The following is a 12,737-nucleotide window of genomic DNA, read 5'->3' on the forward strand; positions in this document are numbered from 1 at the left end:
ACAGACTAATCCCCAGGCCAGTGATTGCTGGCGTGCTGGACATGTGACCTGAATTGGACCAGTAAAAGCCAGCCCTGGACTTTCTGGGAAAACCCTAAGGCAGGTCCCCCTTTCGGTGCAGGTGCTGAGCTGCGTAGAGGGATGTCCAGAGAGGTGGGCAGGGTGGGCTTTCAGTTTGCTGGGAGAGAAAGGCCAGAGGAGCCAGGCAGTGGCAAGTGACAGACTCTTAGGGTGTCCAGATCCCAGCACGTCCCAGGACCTGGGCCAAGCTGGGATGTGCCTGAGCACTCTGATGCCCTGCACATAGAAACTGCTTGTTCAGTGGAGTCTAAATGGCATCACTCTACTTTTCCAGTATGACGTTCTTGTCTCCTGTGACTCCCCTATGTGGACTTTGCTGGTGGTGGGACTTGAAAAGGATACCAAGGACATCCCAGGAGAGGGACCCCACGTCTCCCCAGGCGTGGAAGAGACTCTCAGTCATGCCCCCACTTGCTCCTGGATCCAGAGGCAGGCTGTGACAGGTGGAGCTGTGCGCACCCCAGAGGCTGGTGTAGCAGTCCTCACCCCAGTAGCTCAGGATGACACTGTGCTTGGAGACTGGGCCATTACAGAGGCAGCAAAGGTAAAACAGGCCATTAGGGTGCAACCTCATCCAATCTCACCAATGTCCTTATAAGACGAGATGAGGACACAGACACGCACAGAGGGAGGACCATGTGAAGACACAGGGAAGGCAGCCTCTGCAAGCCAGGGAGAGAGGCCTCAGGTGGAAGCAATGCTGTTGACACTTTGACTCTGGACTTCTGGCCTCCAGGAAAATAAATTTCTGTCATTAAGCCACCTCATTTGTGGTATTCTACTGTGGCAAACTAACGAACACAGGAGCATGTGAGTGGTCGATGGGGTGCTGCTGGCACCGGGTACTCACGAGAGAGGCACGATGATGAGGAAGGGCCCATTGATGCGTTTGTGCTCCATGAGGTACGTGATGAGCGCAATGGTCTGGATGGTCTTCCCCAGGCCCATCTCGTCGGCCAGGATGCCGTTCAGGTTGTTGTTGTACAGGGACACCAGCCACTCCAAGCCTTTGATCTGCAAGGACAGACACGGCCACGCCAGGACTGAAGGCTGAGTTGGACACCAGAGGGTTCCCCACACTTCAGAGACTCAGATACCACCACCAACCGCAAGTCCTGCCCGAGCCACATCCCACCCAAGACTGCCTTTACTGAGTGTATTTCCTCTGAACCAAATCCATCCTTCATTGATTGCCTCATCCTTAGCAATAACGTCTATGAAACTGCAGGGTGATTGTGCTAATGATGGGTGTGTGTAACATTTCTGGTGCACATCTGAACAGCTCATTCCAACTGTTACACTGTCCGTCTGCCTGTTCCTGCTTGACAATGACCCACAGAGCACACAGGAGAAACCTGCCCACAACACGGGAAACTGGCACTCAGGAAACCACGAGGGCTTCAGGGTGACTTAGTGAGGAATTCACGGACTAACCATCATTTCATAATTAAGGGAGGGCTTTCCAAAGCCTGGGAGCTTCCTGAAATACAGGCATTAAATAGAAGACTATTTGAAAACTGAATATAATGTTAGGAAGGAAAATTTGGAAATTTTCATAATGGATTGAGGAAGTGAGTTCCAGCCAAGTTCTAATTCTTTTTTTTTTTTTTTTTTGAGACGGAGTCTCACTCTGTCCCTCAGGCTGGAGGGCAGTGGTGCAATCTCGGCTCACTGCAACCTCCGCCTCCCAGGTTCAAGTGATTATCCTGCCTCAGCCTCCCAAATAGCTGGGATTACAGGCATGCACCACCACACCCAGCTAATCTTTTGTATTTTTAGTAGAGTCAGGGTCTCACCAAGTTGGTCAGCCTGGTCTCGAACTCCTGACCTCAGGTGATCCACCCAATCTCAGTCTTCCAAAATGCAGTGAGCCACTGCACCCAGCCAAGTTCTAATTCTTCTAATTGCATGGGACTCTTGGAAAACTCCACTGACCATGAGATTTGCCTTCATTTCATTATTGTTTTATAGAGATGGGGTCTCGCTATGCTGCCCAAACTGCAGTGCAGTGGCTATTAACAGGGACTATCTCACTACAGATCAGTGTAACAGTTTTGACCTGCTCCAGGTTTGACCTGGGCTGATTTCCCTCTCCTTAGGCCACCTGGTGGCCCCCAACTCCTAGAAGGTCATCATATTCATGCTGAACTTGGTACAGACACCCGATTCATACAGGGCACTACAGCCTGGGACTGGGTGGTCCTCCCACCTCAGCCTCTCAAGTAGTTGGGACTACAGATATGTGCCACCAGCCCCAGCTAATTTTTAAAATACTTTTGTACAGGCAAGATCTCACTATGTTGCTCAGGCCCACCTTCAACTCCTGGGCTCAAGCCATCCTCCCATTTCAGTTTCATAAGTAGCTGGAACTATAGGCACATGCGTAGCTTTGAATGTTGATATTAGCACAAAAGGTTTGAGAGGTCTCTTTAAGAAAGTTGGGGCCAGGTGCAGTGGCTAACGCCTGGAATCCTAGCACTTTGGGAGGCCAAGGCGGGCTGATCACCTGAGGTCAGGAGTTTGAGACCAGCCTGGCCAACATGGTGTAACTCCATCTCTAATAAAATTACAAAAATTAGCTGGGCATGGTGGCATATACTTGCAGTCTCAGCTAGTTGGGAGGCTGAGGCAGGAAAATCACTTGAACCCAGGAGGAGGAGGTCGCAGTCATGCCATTGCACTCCAGCCTGGGCAATAGAGAGAGAGAGTCTGTTTAAAAAAAAAAAAAAAAGAAAGAAAGAAAAGAAAGCTGGGGAACAGGGATCCCAACCTGTTCTTTTGTTGGAGTTGTACTGGTTGTGGGGCCTTGTAAATGAGCTCGGGAGGTGGGGCCACATTAAGAGGCATTCCTCCATAAACAGCTCTGTTTCTTGACTGTTCCAAGTCAGGCCCAAGTGAAGAGCTTCAGAGGCACCCTCAAACAGGACCTTATCGCAGAAGAAAGAGCTGAGTCCAGGGCTGCCAGCTCCTAGTGCTAACCTGCCACTCGCCGTTTCACACCACACAGAGCTCAGGTAACCTGTTCTGAGCGTGCAGATGCCCAGATCTCGGCTCCAGCCCTGGATAAGCCCTACACGCGGTGTGACGCTGAGGAGCTGCTGCGCCTCTCTGTTCCTCAGGTGGCCCCATCTCCTCTGTGCGGCCCCTGCCATGTATATCGCTCCCACTCTGCCTGGTGCATCAGGCACCCAGTAGACACTGACTTTCTGTAGTTTCACTTCCTCCTGGCGGCTAACCTACCAGACCACATCTCTGCTTTACACATGGGGAAACTGAGGCTCAGAGAGGAAAAGTGCATTGCCCACAGACAAAGAACGGAAGGTGAACTCAGGTCTGCCTGAAGTCCACGTCCCCCACCACCTGGTAACACCTGCACCAAGGCAGCTATGTGGTGGCAGCCTCCCCGCCCCACACCTCACCTGATACTGTTTGAGGACACCATTGACCATAAGTGCCGACTGCTTGTCCACTCTCTCGGTGACAGCGTGGGCCACAGCATAATAGGACTGCAGGCCACGCGCAAGGGCCTGGGACACACCGTACTCATCATCGACATCTTGCTTGGCATTCCTGGGAGTGAGATGGAAGCGGCAGGTGAGGACTCATGTTCCTACCTGTGATAACGTGCTCGCTCCTGACATAAGCTCTGTGGAGTAACCCTTTCTGCCAAATGACCTGTGGCCTGCACTGTAACATACATACAGGTGCAGCCAGACAGTGTGGGGCCAGGCAGGACAGCCCATACTAAGCCTGAGGGGTCCAGACTGGACTCCTGGGAGCTCTGGGTCCTGACTGCACACCACAGAACAAGAATTCAGTCACTCAGATGGGCATGGTGGCTCACACCTGTAATCCCAGCACATTGGAAGGCTGAGGCGGGTAGATCACTTGAGGCCAGGAGTTCGGGACCATTCTGACCAACATGGTGAAACCCCATCTCTACTACTACAAAAAAAAAAAAAAAAAAAAAAATTAGGTGGATATGGTGGTGCATGCCTGTAATCCCTGCTACTCAGGAGGCTGAGGTACAAGAAGCACTTGAGCCTGTGAGGCAGAGGCTGCAGTAAGCTGAGATCGAGCCACTGTACTCCAGCCTGAAGGAAAGAGCAAGACTGTCTCAAAAAAAAAAAAAAAAAAATGCTGTCACTTGTTACAGCACAGAAAGAGACACTGCATCTAGCCAGATGCTGATCACATAACCCACCTTTCTAATAACAATTCACAAGCCTAAAGGTGAAAAGAAACACAGACTGAGCAGATACATACAAAACCAGAATTGTTAAATGTGGGCAATTCTGTGGTCTAATCTGAACATTTTTCTTTTCTTTTATTACTATTATTATTTTTAAAAGACGGGGTTTCGCCATGTTGGTCAGGCTGGTCTTGAACTCCTGACCTCCGGTGATCCGCCTGCCTTGGCCTCCAAAGTGCTTGGATTATAAGCGTGAGCCACCATGCCCGGCCACATTTTTCTTTTAAAAAGTGACTTTGAAAAAAAAAAAAAAAAAAAGTGACTTTGGCCAAGTGAGGTGGCTCATGCCTGTAATCCCTGCACTTTGGAAGGCAGAGGCAGGCAGATCATGAGGTTAAGAGATTGAGACCATCATGGCCAACATGGTGAAACCCCATCTCTACTAAAAATACAAAAATTAGCTGGGCATGGTGGCGTACACCTGTAGTTCCAGCTACTCGGGAGGCTAAGGCAGGAGAATCTCTTGAAGCCAGGAGGCAGAGGTTACAGTGAGCCAAGATCGTGCCACTGCACTCCAATCTGGCGACAGAGCAAAACTCTGTCTCAAAAAAAACAAAAAAAGTGACTTTTGACTACCTACATTTATTGCTATGTTAGATATGTATGACCTAACTTTTATCTTTTATTTTATGCCATGCTTTCTGTTCGTATCTCTTACAAACCGTTCATAGTCGCTTCCGTTTTCTTAGCTTAGTGGGTTGTTCCCCTGTATATTTCTTCTGTTGATTTCCAAGTATTCTATCTTCATTCTGGTGTTTGCCTCCATATCTATAGTGTATGTAATACCCTCAATAATTTCTTGCCTTTTTTTTTTTTTTTTTGAGATAGACTCTCTGTCTGTTGCCCAGGCTAGAGTGCAATGGTGTGATCTCAGCTCACTGCAGCCTCGTCCTCCCCAGTTCAAGAAATTCTCCTGCCTCAGCCTCCCAAATAGCTGGGATTACAGGTGCCCGCCACCACACCCAGCTAATTTTTGGATTTTTAGTAGAGATGGGGTTTCACCATGTTTGGCCGACTGGTCTACATGTTGGCCACTCCTGATCTTAAGTGATCTGCCTACAGCAGCCTCCAAAAATGCTGGGATTACAGGCGTGAGCCACGGCACCCAGCCCACTCCTGTTTTTTAACAAAATCCGTTAATTCCTTACCATAAACAATAATGAGATTAGTGTGTTAACTGTGATATGTTACAGGAGCAAAAGATGAGAAATATAAGCTAAATGCCTGCCACCAAAGGACAGGCTAAGAAAATGAGAATATAACGTAACGTAGTAAGACTCTGCCCACTGAGGACCAGACTGGGAGCACTCTGCACGAACACAGGATCAACTCTGAGAGGGAAGGTTCAGTGAAAATAGCAAGGTGCACACCAGTGTACACTGGAGACATGTATGCAAATGAAAACACAAAAATGGCTGGGCATGGTGGCTCACGCCTGTAATCCCAGCACTTTTGGAGGCCAAGTAGGCAGATCATGAGGTCAGGAGATCAAAACCATCCTGGGCAACATATTGAAACCCCATCTCTACTAAAAATACAAAAAATGGACAGGCACAGTGGCTCACACCTGTAATCCCAGCACTTTGGGAGGCTGATGTGGGTGGATCACAAGGTCAAGAGATCAAGATTATCCTGGCTAACACAGTGGGACCCTAACTGTACTAAAAATACAAAAAATTGCCAGGCATGGTAGCCCAAGCCTGTAATCCCAGCACTTTGGGAGGCGGAGGCAGGCAGATGACGAGGTCAAAAAGATTGAGACCATATTTACAACACGGTGAAACCCTGTCTCTACTAAAAATACAAAAATTAGCTGGGTGTGGTGGCGCACACACGTAGTCCCAGCAACTCGGGAGGCTGAGGCAGGAGAATCGCTTCAACCTGGGAGGCAGAGGTTAGAGTGAGCCAAGATCGCACCACTGCATAACAGCCTGAAAACAGAGCAAGACTCCATTTCAAAAAAAAAAAAAAACACAAAAACTTAGCTGGGTGGTCAGGCGTGGTGGCTCATGCCTGTAATTCCAGCATTTTGGGAGGTCGGGGCGGGCAGATCACCTGAGGTCAGGAGTTGGAGACTTCCTACCCTGACCAACATGGAGAAACCGCGTCTGTACTAAAAATACAAAATTAGCCGGGCATGGAGACGCATGCCTGTAATCCTAGCTACTCAGGAGGCTGAGGCAGGAGAATCGCTTGAACCTGGGAGGCGGAGGTTGCAATGAGCCAAGATCACGCTATTGCACTCCAGACTGGGCAACAAGAGCGAAACTTCATTTAAAAAAAAAATATTAGCTGGGTGTGATGGCGCATATCTGTAATCCCACCTACTCGGTATGTTGAGGCAGGAGAATTACTTGAACCTCTGGAGGTTGCAGTGAGCCGAGATTGTGCCATTGCACTCCAGCTTGGGCAACAGAATAAGACCTCGTCTCAAAAAAAAAATAAAGATAAAAAATAAAGACAAAAATATGCACATTTTGCTGCTTGCTAATGCAGAGAGCATCTCTGGAAGATGACACACGAGGCTCAAAAGTTTCCCCAGAAAGGGCAGTGGACAGGGAGGGAACTGGGGGGTGGGGAGGGCTTCTGCCGCACACCCAACTGTACCTCATAAGCATATGGTGAACCCTGTGAATGCATTTGTTCTATTAAATCCCTATCAAATACATAAAATGTGAAGTAAACAAATTTGGTCTCTGTGGTTCCACAGTGGCAAGCTGGCTGGACAGTGCTGAATGTCATCTAGTGACAGGCTGGGATTCTAGCCACTCCCACCAGTGCCACCTCACAGGAAGCTGGCACAGAACAGCGCGTGTTGCGACGCCTTACTCAATGATGTGCCTTGCGTCCACCTCAGAGACGTCGTCACTGTCTGGATCTGGAATCTTCTTCTTCTCCTCCACGGGCAGGGTGGGAGGCTGCGCTGCCTGTGGCTGCTCCTCCTCCTCCTCCTACCAAGAGACAAGCCTGTGTCATTTCAGTTCATCCCCCACAGAGGGGGGATGGGGCTCCCATGGAAAGAACGTCATTTTAGAAGCAAGTGATCTTCTAGCAACCCTCACCTCCTCTACCTATCCTGGAATATGTGATGTTTGTTATTTACATCTTCCTTTTAAATTATTTATTATTTTTTTAAAATATACGGGAGTCTCACTATGTTGCCCAGATGGCTTCAAACTCCTGGGTTCAAGTGATCCTCCTGCCTCAGCCTCCCCAGTAGCTAGAAATATAGATATGCTCCACCATTCCGAACTCAAATTTTTAAAATTTTTGTAGATATGGGGTCTTGCTATGTTGTCCGGGCTCAAACTCCTGGCTCAAGCAATCCTCTTGCCTCTCCCAGTAGCTGAGACTACAGGCAAATGCCACCACACCAGCTACATCTTTTAATGTTCAGTAAATCGGTTTTTTGTTGTTGTTTTGGGGGACACATAGGGTCTTGCTGTCACTCAGGCTAGAGTGCAGTGGCACTATCTCAGCTCACTGCCACCTCTACCTCCTGGATTCAAGCGATCCTCCCACCTCAGCCTCTCGAGTAGCTGGGACCACAGGTGTGCACTGCCACACTCAGCTAAATGTTTTTATGTTTTTGGTCAAGGCAGGGACTCACTACGTTGCCCAGGCTGGTCTCAAATTCCTGAGCTCAAGAATCTGCCTGCCTCGGCCTCCCAAACTGCTGGGATTATAGGTGTGAGCCACCGCACCCCACCCCAACACCTCTTCGTAAGGCTGTCTCAGGGTATTTTGTACTTTTGTTACTAATTAGAAGTAGATTCCATATCCCTCCTACCCCTATTACACAATGAACGTTACAGATTTATTCTCTGCTAACCTACTAAAGCAGTTTTTCAGTTAATTCTCTTGGATTTCCTACATATTAAATATCTTAGAGCCTGCGACCATGCCCAGCTAATTTTTGTATTTTTTAGTAGAGACAGGGTTTCATGATGTTGGCAGGCTGGTCTTGAACTCCTGACCTCAGGTAATCAACCTGTCTCAGCCTCCCAAAGTGCCTGAATTATAGGCATGAGCCACCACACCCAACCTTAAATGTCTTAAAGCCAACTTTCAATGTTTATTGCTTGTAATTTACTTCCAGCTTTACGGACAAGTCTCAACCATCTACGATATGTCTAATAATACTGGCAACAATAGGTTTCTCGGTTCACTGAAAGTTATCTATGAACTTGTTTAAGCATTAATGTTGTGCCACGTATGGCTTTCCAACCTTCACTGGGATTTTGCATAACACATATTGATAAAATGCACATGAATGCATTTGCTTACCTTAAACTATTTTTATATCCCCATTTAAATCATACAAACACACCATAGTAGATTGTTCCCCCATCTGTAACAGAACTGCTACAAAGCTTTACAAATATGATCTATAATTAATCTGTTATATCATTCCAGTGAAAAGCCAATGGGATGTCCCTTGGATCACAAAAAACGATTTATAGATCACTTGGAATAAACACGTGGTAATCACACCGACATTTTAGGCAAGAAACCAGAGCTGGTAGATATCCTGGAATTAAATGAGGTGGGAGACTTCTGGCTAAAGCCAAATCAGGAGGTGGGCAAATTTCTTCCCCAAAAAGCAACTTTAAAGCTGGACAAATTAACAAAGTGACCATTTCAGAGCTCAGGGAGTTGACCAAAGGTCTACTAGTATCAGTAAACCTTGAAAAACTGAACTTCTGGTAGGAAGAGTGGGAGTCTGTAGCTCTTTTACTGGGGGCCACTTTCACCTCTTCTACCTCATAGCTCCAGACACACGAAGGTCTTATGGCAGGCTGGAGAGGGGGGCAGGCTGTGAGGCTTGGCAGTGAGGTGGAAGGGGCTCAGTCACTTGTAGAAGGAAGCAATGCCCACGCCCAATGGCACTACCAATGCAGGTGAGATCAGCCGTAAGGAAAAGTATATAATTGGCTGAGTCTGTGCCCTTGCACAGAGACGCCAAAGGATCCAGTAGAGCACAAGTGCCAGGGAGAACCCGACAACGGCCCGAATATAAAATGCACCTCCTCATACCACTGAACCAGCAGCAGAAGAAGGCAGGTGTCTGAGCATAAATTGTGCCCAATCTTCAGATGACCACAAAGTGATGAAGAAACACTGCCTGCCCCTAATGATTCAGGGAAAAAAAAAATAAGGAAGAGACAACCAAAAATTATTTAAAAGAAACACATACAAATCCTCATTAGTATAGCAGTAAGAAAAAAAAGAAAAAGAAAAAGAATTGAGCAAATACAGCAGAGGCCACACACACTGTATGGGAACCAGATTTCACAAACTTAGACCCAGGAAATTACTAAACAGACTAGATGCCACCACAACCTCTCAGGGGTAAAAGTCAGACTCAGGGTAGCTAAAGTAGGCTTCAACTAAACACGAAGAAGAGGTAAGCAAAATAAAAAAAAAAAAAAGAAAAAAAAAGAAAAGAAAAAAAAAAACATAGGAGAGGTTGGGCGTGATGGCTCATGCCTGTAATCCCAGCACTCTGGGAGGTCAAGGTGGGGAGGATCACCTGAGGTCAGGAGTTCGAGACAAGCCTGACTAATATGGTGAAACCCTGTCTCTACTAAAAATATAAAAATTACCCGGGCGTGGTGGCGGGCGCTTGTAATCCCAGCTACTTGGGAGGCTGAAGTAGGAGAATCGCTTGAACCTGGGAAGCAGAGGGTTCACTGAGCTGAGTTCGTGCCACTACACTACAGCTTGGGCAACAGAGTAAGACTCTGTCTCAAAAAAAAAAAAAAAAAAAAAAAAAAAAGGAGAGTATGATATATACTCAAGAGGAAAAAAACCAGTATACTGTCCCTGTTCTCAGATGTTGGAATTCACATACAAAGTCTTTTGAAGCAGCTAGGATTCTAAATATATTCAGAGCAATCGTAAATACATTCATAGAATTAAAGGAAACCTTGTTTAATTTAAGCACAATGAACCAACAAATACAGAATTTCAATAGAAGACTGAAATCATAAGCTTCCCAAATTTGATGAAAAACTTAACTATCCATAAAAGCAGCTGAACAAACCCCAAAGAGAATAAATACAATATATTTCACAGTCAAACCACTACAAGCCAAGACAAAGAAAATCTGAAGAGCAGAAAGAGAAAAAGGAATCATCATGAAATAAAGTGGGGCAACAATACAATTAATGGCTAAATTCTAAACCGAACCAAGATCAGAAAGGAGCAGAATGACATGTTCAAAGTGCTAAAACGAAAACAAAAAACAGCCTCTCAAATGAGAATTCTATGTTCAGCAAACCTACCCTTCCCAAAATGAGGGCTAAAGAGATCCAATCTTTCCAAGATGCAAATGGACTGACAGAAAGTATTGCTAGCAGATATGCCTTATGAAAAAATATTATCCCAGCACTTTGGGAGGCCGAGGCAGGCAGATCACCTGAGGCCAGATGTTCAAGACCAGCCTGGCCAACACAGTGACACCCTGTATCTACTAAAAATACACAAATTAGCCAGGCATGGAGGTATACACCTGTAATCTCAGCTACTCGTGAGGCTGAGGTAGGAGAATCACTTGAACCCAGGAGGCGGAGACTGTAGTGAGCTGAGATCTCACCACTGCCCTCCAGCCTGAGACACAGAGCAAGACTCCGTCCCAAAAAAGAAAAATTATTATAAGAAATCTTCTAAACTAAAAAAAGGGCACAAAAGTAGACAACAGTGCAAATTACAAGATGAAATAAAAAACACTGAAAATTCTAACTACAGTATAGGAGATTCTTCCTTTTTTTTTTGAGATGGAGTTTCGCTCTTGCTGCCCAGGCTGGAGTACAATGGCGCGATCTCGGCTCACTGCAACCTCCGCCTACTGGGTTCAAGCAATCCTCCAGCCTCAGCCTCCTGAGTAGCTGGGACTACAGGCATGTGCCACCATGCCCAGCTAATTTTTTTTGTATTTTTAGTAGAGATGGGATTTCATCATGTTCACCAGGATGGTCTCGATCTCTCGACCTTGTGATCCACCTGCCTCGGCCTTCCAAAGTGCTGGGATTATAGGCGTGAGCCACTGCACCCGGCCCAGTATAGAAGGTTCTATAAATATATCTTCCCTTATTTCTTCTCTACTAACATCTTTAAAATCAACAGATTGTGTAAAACGCTGATTTTAAGACTGTACTGCAGGGTTTATTCTATACAGAGAGGTAAAGCTGTGACCATAACAGCACAAAGGAAAGGGGAGAGAATAGAGTTACACTGGAGCAAAATTAATTTTACTCGAATTAAGTTAGCATTAATCTGATGTACACTGTGGTAAGTTAAGACGCATACCGCAGGCCTGGTGTGGTGGCTCACACCTGTAATCCCAGCACTTTGGGAGGCCAAGGCAGGCGGATCAAGAGCTCAGGAGATGGAGACCATCTTGGCCAACACAGTGAAACCCCATCTCTATTAAAAACACCAAAAAAATTAGCCAGGTGTGGTGGCATGAACCTGTAGTCCCAGCCACTTAGGGGGCTGAGGCAGGAGAATCACTTGAACCCGGGCGGTGGAGGCTGCAGTGATCCGAGATTGCACCACTGCACTCCAGCCTGGGCGACAGACTGAGATTCACTATCAAAGAAAAAAAAAGGCACTGTAAAAATAAGAATCTAAAAAAAACAAAACGGTACACTAAAAATAATATTAAGGCCGGGCGCGGTGGCTCAAGCCTGTAATCCCAGCACTTTGGGAGGCCAAGGCAGGTGGATCACGAGGTCAAGAGATCGAGACCATCCTGGTCAACATGGTGAAACCCCGTCTCTACTAAAAAATACAAAAAATCAGCTGGGCATGGTGGCGCTTGCCTGTAATCCCATCTACTCAGGAGGCTGAGGCAGGAGAATTGCCTGAACCCAGGAGGCGGAGGGTGCGGTGAGCCGAGATCGCGCCATTGCATTCCAGCCTGGGTAACAAGAGCGAAACTCCGTCTCCAAAAAAAAATAATAATAATAATAATATTAAGCACGAAAGAAAGCAGTAAAGGAGAAACAAAATCAGGAGACACATAGAAAAGAAACAGGAAATGTAAGCCCAATCACATCAGAAATTACAGTAAATATAAATGGTCTTAGAAACTCAGTCAAAAAGCAGTCACTATCATACTAGCTGAAAATGCAAAACCCATATGCTGTTTTAGATTCAAAGAAACAGGTTGAAAGTAAAAGAATGGGAAAAGATGTACCATGCAAACAATAACCACAAGAGGCTAGAGTGACGAAGACAGAACAGACTTTAAAACAAGAAATAACACTGGAGGCCAGGCACGCTGGCTCACACCTGTAATCCCAGCACTTTGGGAGGCTCAGATGGGTGGATAACACTGAAGTCAGTAGTTCGAGACCAGCCTGGCCAACCTGGTGGAATCCCATCTCTACTAAAAATA

General features: G+C 46.5%; 1 protein-coding gene across 14 annotated transcripts in view; it reads right to left on the reverse strand.

Annotated features, from left to right (window-relative positions):
* SMARCA4 (SWI/SNF related, matrix associated, actin dependent regulator of chromatin, subfamily a, member 4) overlaps positions 1-12,737 on the reverse strand; it is a 92,807-nt gene that overhangs the window by 44,749 nt on the left and 35,321 nt on the right. For all 14 annotated transcript variants that reach the window (XM_032251741.1, XM_032251742.1, XM_032251745.1 and 11 more), the window contains 3 exons: positions 7,163-7,284; positions 3,501-3,651; positions 932-1,095 (listed from right to left, as the gene is read on the reverse strand). In XM_032251741.1, the coding sequence (XP_032107632.1) occupies positions 932-1,095; positions 3,501-3,651; positions 7,163-7,284 (437 nt within the window). The remainder of the gene's footprint in view (positions 1-931; positions 1,096-3,500; positions 3,652-7,162; positions 7,285-12,737) is intronic.

This window comes from Sapajus apella, unplaced genomic scaffold (genome assembly GCF_009761245.1).
Source record: "Sapajus apella isolate SASKATOON/1434 unplaced genomic scaffold, GSC_monkey_1.0 scaffold77, whole genome shotgun sequence".
In the NCBI taxonomy this organism is placed as follows: Eukaryota; Metazoa; Chordata; class Mammalia; order Primates; family Cebidae; genus Sapajus; species Sapajus apella.